This window comes from Salminus brasiliensis, chromosome 11, assembly GCF_030463535.1.
Source record: "Salminus brasiliensis chromosome 11, fSalBra1.hap2, whole genome shotgun sequence".
Classification (NCBI taxonomy): Eukaryota; Metazoa; Chordata; class Actinopteri; order Characiformes; family Bryconidae; genus Salminus; species Salminus brasiliensis.
In genome coordinates this window covers 5,370,792-5,381,321 of record NC_132888.1, presented here as the reverse complement: position 1 = coordinate 5,381,321, position 10,530 = coordinate 5,370,792, and the positions used below count along the sequence as shown (strand labels likewise).

General features: G+C 38.9%; 2 protein-coding genes across 2 annotated transcripts; both read right to left on the bottom strand.

Moving 5' to 3' along the window:
- Nucleotides 1-116: 116 nt before the first annotated feature.
- LOC140565286 (olfactory receptor 2AT4-like) lies at nt 117-1,088 on the bottom strand. Its single transcript, XM_072691131.1, has one exon. It carries the CDS (start codon nt 1,083-1,085, stop codon nt 117-119), a length of 969 nt encoding a protein of 322 aa, XP_072547232.1. The 5' UTR covers nt 1,086-1,088.
- A 5,585-nt stretch (nt 1,089-6,673) lies between these two features.
- LOC140565262 (olfactory receptor 2AT4-like) lies at nt 6,674-7,645 on the bottom strand. The gene has a single exon (XM_072691104.1). It carries the CDS (start codon nt 7,640-7,642, stop codon nt 6,674-6,676), a length of 969 nt encoding a protein of 322 aa, XP_072547205.1. The 5' UTR covers nt 7,643-7,645.
- Nucleotides 7,646-10,530: the final 2,885 nt, after the last annotated feature.

Sequence of the window (10,530 nt, the reverse complement as noted above, 5' to 3'; positions counted from 1 at the left end):
ATGAAGCAACAAAAGTTCAGTAACCTTCTTGAAAAGTTCAGAAATCTACTAGAAAATTGAGTTAGCAAAAATATATCCACTTGTTACATAAACTACAATATGTGCAGTAATATTTCTTAGCCTGAAGGAGCAGCCAGTTTGTCACTGATCTTTCGTTGTCCTAATTTCATTAACACTGCTTCTCGAATTTCCTTTGTTCTAAAACAGAAAATAATTGGATTAACAAGAGGGGGGAAGAGACTATACCACATACTGATCATGATACGAGCATCAATTTTCATTTGGACTGTTATATCAGCAATATAGACTGCACATCGGGGCACATAGTAAAGGCATATGATAAGAAGTTGCGGACTGCATGTTGAGAACGTTTTGTACTTTCCTTGAGCATTGGATATTTTAAACACAGCTATGATGATTGCTATGTAGGAGAATATGATGAAAGCAAGGGGTCCTAACAGCACGACCATTGCCGAAACAAAAGCAAATGTCTGTGGAATTGTTATATCACTACAGGCCAATTTAGTTATAGAAGTGCGGTCACAAAAGCACTGTGTAATTATGTTGGAGTTGCAGTAGGGCAACGCTATGGACTGGAAAACAATTACAATCACTATAGTGGTTGGAATCACCCAAGATATTACACATATAATTGCAGCAGAATGATTTGTAACAAGGCTTGGGTATCTGAGGGGGTTACATATAGCAATAAATCGATCAATAGCCATTACAAGCAAAAGGAAAGAAGTGACCGTTCCTAAATAATGGATGAAAAACATTTGGATAAAGCAAGCATGAAATTGCACAGTTTCATCTCTAAGCAGATACTTTGCAATAATTTTGGGCATTGTGGTAGTTCCAAAAGCCAAGTCCACTGCAGCAAGGTTGCAGAAGATAAGATAAACTGGCTTTTGGAGTCTTTTTTCATAAAAAACAAATACAATGATGAAAATATTTCCCCCTGCAAGTATAAGATAAATGAAGAGCAGAAGAGTTCCAACAGCTGCATAATATTCTAGAGGCACTCCTGGAAATCCAAGGAGGTAAAATTCAGTAACAGTTGTGGAATTGCTATATTTGTCCATGACATCCAGTCTTCTAAAACCACCTGGAAAAAAACAAACAAACACTTGCAATAGTAAAAAACAGAAACAAAACATTGATCAGTTTACTCTCAATCATTATAAAGTTTTTAGCACCCCTAGATTCATCATGTTAGGCAGTGTCAGCACCCACATGTATTTTAAATATGAGGTGTATTGATACTAGCTTTGAATATTCTGAACAAATTATTAAGAATTTTGTAAGTTGCTCTGGATAAGAGCATCTGCTGAATGCCAAAAATTTAAAAATGTACATGTAAACACATTAGTATTGATATAGAGCCAGTCATATTATTTCAATAATGATTTGGATGACATGATACCATGATACACAATATAGACATTTTATAACATCTTGTATAATTGTAAGCATAGCCACATACATTCAAGTATTCATGTGTGTTCAAGAGGAGCTGTAGTTTCTTAATAATGTGAAAGCTTTAAGGCTTCCTCCCAGTGCACTCAAATAGGCTCACAAAAGCATCAGTTTATAAATGCTCTTCCATGACACCTGAGACCAGCTAGATGTAATACTGTTTTCTTGTTCCCTGTCCTCTTGGGCAACCTCCAGCATGTGTATAGAAGCTAAGCCTGCTGTCCATGTTTATTCCCTCTCCCCTCCTTCATCCACACCTGTTACGTTCTAGTGAATGGGCATTAGGCCAGAAAAGTAGGGATGTGGTTGAGGAAGGGTGTAAAACAAAAATACATTAGGGTTTTAGGCATTGAAATATATATTTACAACTTTACACATAGACAAAAGACAAGGGTAAAGGGGTAAGCAATGCCAAACAACAAACATACCTCATGCTAACTCCACCCATGAATCTAGCTAACCTAACAAAAGCAAAAAGCAAACACAAGACCTCCAGCTAACCTAGCTTCCTAACGTTCCATAAACTGAAGACACAAAAAAGACACAAAAAAGACACAATGAAAATGGCCCCTTTCCAGAACAGACACCATAAGACGCATGGATTGGCTTTTCCTCAGACTGGACAAGCCTTAGGTCACTGTACAATTTCGTTGTGACTCTCTGTAGGCATTAGCATGCTGTTCGCCTCAACTGCTCCTGGGCATTCCATGAGTAACTGGGCTCATTCCTTTTTCTCTTTACTTCTTGGGACTGTTGGATCCGTTTCTGTTTTTGAATCAAAACAGTTGCTCCCTACCGTGAAAACTGAGCCACCATCCATAGTAAACAGGTCAATCAACCCTTGTTGCATCAGCCACATTTGAATTACTCTACCAAACAAATCACGAACTCCCACAAGTCACTACTAACTTCAAACAGCCAATCTCTGAATAACAGCCTTTACAATAGTGGAGTTTCTCTGACCTCAACTGACTCTTATAAAATCCATAACTAACAGGTTTAGAAGCCCAAAGTATCTTTTCACACTCCAACCAGAAAATGATTGGTTCCCCTACTGAGCCTTGGATCCTCTCAAGGTTTCCACCTGTGACATACTGGTGTTTTATGCATACCCTACATACCTTCAAATGTAATCAGAGAGCTTGGAACAGTTTCTTACTCATTTGGACTTGTTTAGGGGTGGATCCCTACCACAAAACAGATGCCACATAACATCCCAACATTCTCAGAGTTCTACTTTTTTTTTTACAGTTTCCTCCTTTTATCATATACTAATGTCATGATCTGAACATGCAAAGTCGTGTTATGATATAACTGAATTAGGAAGAGGGATATGCAAGAAACCTAGTCGATAGTATTGTTAGTGAATAATAGAAATCCTGGGCTTGAACCCTCCTCTTTCCACAAGGACAATAGATGCAAAGAATTACTCCCTGGGATTCCCCTACTCCTCTTCCCAATGTAACATCCTATACATTTAATCTTCACCTTGTTCAGTTCTTCACAACCACCACCCCGTCACCTCCTTCAGTCCCAGCTCTATCTACCAGTAGTGGTCTTAAAGTAAATACCATTGAATTGTTGATTGCAAATTTCTTACTTGCGATGACATTTACATTTACATTTAGGGCATTTCAGAGCGACTTACAAAAGTGCTTTGCTAATTACCCAAGAATAAGCTCAGCTAGTTTGAATAGACAAAAAATCCAAAGATACCTCTAAGTAAGACACTACTTAACACAAGTCAATAAGGTGACCACTCTACTATTTGCCCAAGTACTCTTGGAAGCGGAGGGTCTTCAGTCTGCTTTTGAAGACAGCAAGCAACTCTGCTGTTCGGACACCTAGGGGAAGTTCGTTCCACCACTTTGGTGTCAGGACAGAAAAAAAGCCTGGACGCTTGTCTTGATTTTGAGGGGATCAGGTGCAGATCAGCTTTTGACCATTGCCATCAAATATGGATGGGCTGGTCCTTTCTTGGCTTTGTAGGCCAGGGTCAAGGTTTTGAATCTGATGCGGGCAGCAGCTACGGGAAGCCAGTGAAGAGAATGCAGCAGTGGAGTGACAAGGCTGAATTTAGAAATGTTGAAGACAACCCGTTTAGCTGCATTTTGCATAAGTTTCAGGGGTTTGATGGTGCGCAGAGGGAGACCATCCAGAACAGAGTTGCAGTAGTCAAGTCTCAAAGTGACGAGAGACTGAACGAGCACCTGGGCGGCTGCTCTAGAGAGGAAGGGTCGAATTCTCTGGCTGTTGTACAGGAGAAATCTGCATGACTGAGTCAGAACTTCAACGTGACTTGAGAATGATAACTGATTATACATGACTACACCAAGGCTTCGAGCTTCTGTAGATGGAGTGAACAGTGAGTTTTCAAAGGACATGGCAAGATCATTTTATAGTCCAGCAGTTCCCAGGATGTACAGGTGCTCTGTTTTGCTTGGGTTAAATAAGACGTGGTGAGCCGGCATCCAAGAAGAGACATCATGCTGCGAAGCGGGTAGAAAGCTGTGTGTCAGATGGTGGGGAATGAAAGGATGAGTTGAGTGTCATCGGCATAACAGTGGTAAGAAAATCCATAAGAGAATATCACTTTACCAAGAGAGCTAGTATAGATTGAGAAAAGAAGAGGACCAAGAACCAAGCCTTGTGGAACACCAGTGGAGAGACTACAGGGAGCGGACGTGTCCCCCTGCCATGTTACCTGGTATGAGCATCCCTGCAGGTACGATGCAAACCATCGCATGCAGAGCCATGGCAGGCAAGGATAGACAGGAGGATCTTGTGGTCCACTGTATCAAAAGCTGCAGAGAGGTCGAGGAGAATCAGAACCCAGAGAACAGAAATGGGCCACCGATGTCCAAGCTGTCCAGCGTGGGTTTCAGATGACTGTACACACATGGACAAAATTGTTGGTACCCCTCGATTAATGAAAGAAAAACCCACAATGGTCACAAAAATAACTTGAATCTGACAAAAAAAAAAATTCTAAGAAAATGAAATGAAAATCAGACATTGATTTTGATGATGCTTCAACAGAATTAAAAATAATAAACTTATGAAACAGGCCTGGACAGAAATGATGATATTCTTAACTTAATCTTTTGTTGCACAACCTTTTGAGGTAATCACTGCAATCAAACGATTCCTGTAACGGTCAATGAGACTTCTACACCTTTCAGCAGGTATTTTGTCCGACTCCTCGTGAGCAAACTGCTCCAGTTGTCTTAGGTTTGAAGTGCACCTTTTACAGATGGCATGTTTCAGCTCCTTCATTCCACTTCAGAATAGTCCAATGTTTTCCTCTTAGCCATTCTTGGGTGTTTTTAGCTGTGTGTTTTAGGTCATGACCCCATGACCTGTGACTAAGACCAAGCTTTCTGACACTGGGCAGCACATTTCTCTCTAGAATCCCTTGATTGTCTTGAGATTTCATTGTACCCTGCACAGATTCAAGACACCCTTTGCCAGATGCAGCAAAGCAGCCCCCTAACATAACAGAGCCTCCTCCATGTTTCACAATAAGGATAGTGTTCTTTTCCTCACATGCTTTATTTTTTCGTCTGTGAATATAGAGCTGATGTAAAAGGTAAAGGTATTTGTCACTGTACTAAGTACAGCAAAATGTGTCCTCTGCATTTAACCCATCTGTGGTAGCAAACACACAGACACTAGTGAACTAGGGGCAGTGAGGACACACACATAGAGCAGTGGGTAGCCAACTCCAGCACCCATGGAGCAGAGAGGGTAAAGGGCCTTGCTCAAGGGCCCAAGAGTGGTAGCTTGCAAAGCCCAGGAATTTAACCCACAACCCTGTTATCAATAGCCTGGTGCTCTAACCACTGAGCCACCACTGCCCCAAACATGCCTTGTCAAAAAGTTCCATCTGTCCATAGGACATTCTTCCAGAATCTTTGGGGCTTGTCAACATGTCGCTTGGTAAATTTCAGTCTGGCTTTTTTATGATTTGCAAACAATGACGAATGGTGTGATCTGACACTGATGTTACTTGAGCTTGAAGTTCACCTTTAATCTCTTAAGACGTTTTTTTGGGCTCTTTTGTTACTTTATCTCTTTGATTTGGCTACAGTCCCTTTCATCTTAAATTTCTGAATAACTGAACAACTGTAGTCACAGGAACATCAAGCTGCTTGGAGATGGTTTCCTCTGGTCCATGTTGAGTGTGGTACACACTATGTTACTAAAAAGCACAGTGACTACCTGTAGCCCTTTATATATGCCCACTGACTGATTACAAGATTGTAGACACCTATGATGCTAATTAGTGGACAAACCTTGATTTACCATGTCCCTTTGGTCACATTATCTTGTCCAGGACTGTTTAATGAGTTTACTTTTTTAAATAATTCAGTTGAAGATTGGTTCAAAGTCAATATCAGATTTTCATTTTTTTATTTTTATAGAATTTTTATTTCTTATTACTTTTGTCAGATTCAAGTTATTTCTGTGGCCATTGTGGGGTTTTTTTAATTAACTGTGGGGTACCAACAACTTTGTCCAAATGTGTATTTAACTCACAGACATCACCAAACTGTTGCATTTTTCTTCTGATGTTTTTGTGTTGTTTCTTTTAGTTACCATTCTGAATGTAAAAATTATAGATGAAATTCTGATCTAAATGTCATTTACATTTTGCTAAAAATAAATTTGTAATTCCAGGACTTTCTGAGAGGACTGTATATTTAAAAAGATTAAGTTGATTTACCATCATTTTTGGAACCAAAGCTTGCATCTCCATGACTGTAATTTTACTATAATTTTTGGCTTACAATGTAAGTTAAAGTACCAAGATTTAATTTAGGTAACCAAAGTAACACTTCTAATCATTTGCAAGAGGAGCTTATTAATTTAACTTCTAGTGTACCACCTAAAAATGTGTAATGGGAAAATATATTTTAAATGCTAAAATTGTAAAATTGAAAAACAATTGTTGAAAATCAATTAATGTTACTTTTTCATGGTTCAAAGAAAATACATGCTAAAAAAATTACAATTTCTCAAAGTCTTTTTATCAGGAAAGACTCAGATTCCAACATGTGAAAGTACTTTAATAACTTATGAATCAACAAAAGTTCAAAAATATTCAAGAAAAGTTCAGAAACCTTCTAGAAAATTGAGTTAGCAAAAATATATCCACTTGTTACATAAACTATATTATCTGCTAAAACATTTCTTAGCCTGAAGGAGCAGTCAGTTTGTCACTGATCTTTCTTTGTCTTAATTTCATTAACACTGCTTCTCGGATTTCCTTAGTTCTAAAGCAGAAAATAATTGGATTGACAAGAGGGGGAAAGAGACTATACCACATACTGATCATGATACGAGCATCAATTTTCATTTGGACGGTTATATCAGCAATATAGACAGCACATCGGGGCAGATAGTAAAGGCATATGATAAGAAGTTGAGGACTGCATGTTGAGAATGTTTTGTACTTTCCTTGAGCATTGGATATTTTAAACACAGCTATGATGATTGCTATGTAGGAGAATATGATGAAAGCAAGGGGTCCTAACAGCACGACCATTGCCGAAACAAAAGCAAATGTCTGTGAAATTGTTATATCACCACAGGCCAATTTAGTTATAGAAGTGCGGTCACAATAGCACTGTGAAATTATGTTGGAGTTACAGTAGGGCAAAACTATGGCCTGGACAACAATCACAATCACTATAGTGGTTGGAATCACCCAAGATATTACACATATAATTGCAGCAGAATGATTTGTAACAAGGCTAGGGTATCTGAGAGGGTTACATATAGCAATAAATCGATCAGTTGCCATAACAAGCAAAAGGAAAGAAGTGACAGTTCCTAAATAATGGATGAAAAACATTTGGATAAAGCAAGCATGAAATTGCACAGTTTCATCTCTAAGCAGATACTTTGCAATAATTTTGGGCATTGTGGTAGTTCCAAAAGCCAAGTCCACTGCAGCAAGGTTGCAGAAGATAAGATAAACTGGCTTTTGGAGGCTTTTATCATAAAACACAAATACAATGATGAAAATATTTCCCCCTGCAAGTATAAGATAAATGAAGAGCAGAAGAGTTCCAACAGCTGCATAATATTCTAGAGGCACTCCTGGAAATCCAAGGAGGAAGAATTCAGTAACAGTTGTGGAATTGCTATATTTGTCCATGACATCAAGAATCCAGTCTTCTAAAACCACCTGGAAAAAAACACTTGCAATAGTAAAGCAGAAACAAAACATTGATCCATTTACTGTCATAATCATTATACAATTTTTAACACCTCTAGATTCATCATATTAGGCAGTGTCAGCACCCAAATGTAGTTTGAAAATAAGGTGTATTGATACTAACTCTGGATATTCTGAGCAATTGATTAAACATTTTGTAAGTTGCTCTGGATAAGAGCATCTGCTGAATGCCATACATGATTAAACATACATGCAAACATTAATAGTTATAGAGCCAGTCATATTATTTCAGTAATGAAAAGGATGACATAATATCATGATACACAATATAGAATATCCATAGATCCCAACATTTTATAACATTTTGTATGATTGTAAGCATAGCCACATACATTCAAGTATTCATGTGTGTTGAAGAGGAGCTGTAGTTTCTTAATAATGTGAAAACTCTGATGCTTCCACCCACTGTGCCCAAATAGGAATGACTCACAAAAGCATCAGTTTATAATTGCTCTTCCATGACACCTGAGACCAGCTAGAAGTAATACTGTTTTCTTAGTTTCCTGTCCTCATGGGCAACCTCCAGCATGTGTATAGAAGCTCAGCCTCAGGATAGCCTCCCTTCCTTCATCCACCCTGTTACATAGTGAATGGGCATTAGGCCAGAAAAGTAGTGAAGTGGTTGAGGAAGGGGAACCTGAAGGTTTCAGCCTGGGAACTTCTCTGTAGGCATTAGCATGCTGTTCACCTAAAGTGCTCCTGGGCAATCCATGAGTAAGTGGGCTAATTCCTTTTTCTCTTTACTTCTTGGGACTGTTGAATCTGTTTCTGTTTTTGAATCAAAACAGTTGCTCCCTACTGTAATGAATGAGCCACCATCCATAGTAAGCAGGTCAGTCATCCCTTGTTGCATCAGCCACATTTGAATTACTCTACCAAACAAATCACGAATTCCCACAAATGACTACTAACTTCAAACAGCCAATCTCTGAATAACAATAATTTTGTTTGTTTTACCTTCTGGTTCTCTCCTTTTATTTAGGCTGTTATAGTCAGGCCTGCCGGAGTCTTTAGACACATTCTGATACTGCTCAACATTCTCTGCTCTCCATAAAATCCTCTCAGTACTAACTTTCTCTTTTTACCTTCTCTGAGTAAATGGCCACCCAGCCCGACCTGCTGGAAGATTGCCTGCTGACATCCCCTCTACCTGCGTCAGACCAGCTGCCACCTACCGGTCCAAACAGCAGGCCCCCTACCCACCACCCATAGCAGACCAGCGGCTCCCGCCTACCACTGCTACCTGTCTAATGACCATGTTAAAACCTAAATGGACTCGTAACTATCTGCCACTATTAATATCACCACTATTAACCATCTGTTGTAACTGGTTTGGTAATTTTTATCTTTAATGTTTAAATAGTTCTGACCAGAGGAGGATGGGTCCCCCTTGTGAGTCTTGGTTCCTCCCAAGGTTTCTTCCTTCAGCTCTGAGAGAGTTTTTTCTTGCTACTGTCGCCGTTGGCTTGCTCACTGGGGGTCTTTGATCCTTCATGTCTTATGTTATTTCTTTTCTTATCTCTGTCTTTTATTAATTACTAATTATGTAAAGCTGCTTTGTGACGACAATAGTTGTAAAAAGCTATACAAATAAATCTGACTTGACTAATAGAGGCAAAGTACAGTCAACTCGGATTCGACTGAAATGACAAGGGCCTTTTTGTTTTTCCTATACATTGAAGACGTGTCAGATGAAAAGATGAATATGATTCAACAAGTTACAATTTGAGCTTTTATTTTCTGATATGTGAAACATAAAACATGGTAGCTATCTTGGCACACTCCCCTATTTTTTTAGCTGAGAACAAATATTGGAACGCATAGTCTTAAAATAAATACCATGGAATTGTTGGTTGCAAATTTCTTACTTGTGATGACATTTACATTTACATTTAGGGCATTTCAGAGCAACTTACAAAAGTGCTTTGCTAATTACCCAAGAATAAGCTCAGCTAGTTTAAATAGACTAAAAATTTAATTGAAATTGATTTTGATGATGCTTCAACAGAATTATTTTAAAAATAAACTTATGAAACAGGCCTGGACAGAAATGATGGTATCCTTAACTTAATATTTTGTTGCACAACCTTTTGAGGTAATCACTGCAATCAAACGATTCCTGTAACTGTCAATGAGACTTCTGCACCCTTCAGCAGGTATTTTGTCCCACTTCTCATGGGCAAACTGCTCCAGTTGTCTCATGTTTGAAGTGCACCTTTTCCAGATGGTATGTTTCAGCTCCTTCCAAAGATGCTCTATAGGATGTTGGTCAGGGCTCATAGAAGGCCACTTCAGAATAGTCCAATGTTTTCCTCTTAGCCATTCTTGGGTGTGTTTTAGCTGTGTTTTAGGTCATTATCCTGTTGCAAGACCCATGACCTGCGACTGAGACCAAGCTTTCTGACACTGGGCAGCACATTTCTCTCTAGAATTCCTTGATAACCTTGAGATTTAATTGTACCGTGCACAGATTCAAGACACCCTTTGCCAAATGCAACAAAGCAGCCCCATAATATAACAGAGCCTTCTCCATGTTTCACAGTAGGGACAGTGTTCTTTTCTTGATATGCTTCATTTTTTCATCTGTAAACATAGAGCTGATTTGTCTGGATAAAAAGTTCCATTTTATCTCACCTGTCCACAGGACATTTTCCCAGAAGCTTTGGAGCTTGTCAGCATGTCATTTGGCAAATTCCAGTCTGGCTTTTTTATGATTTGCTTTCAACAATGGTGTCTTCCTTGTTCGTCTCCCATGAAGTCCACTTTGGCTCAAACAACGACAGATGATGTGATCTGACACTGATGTT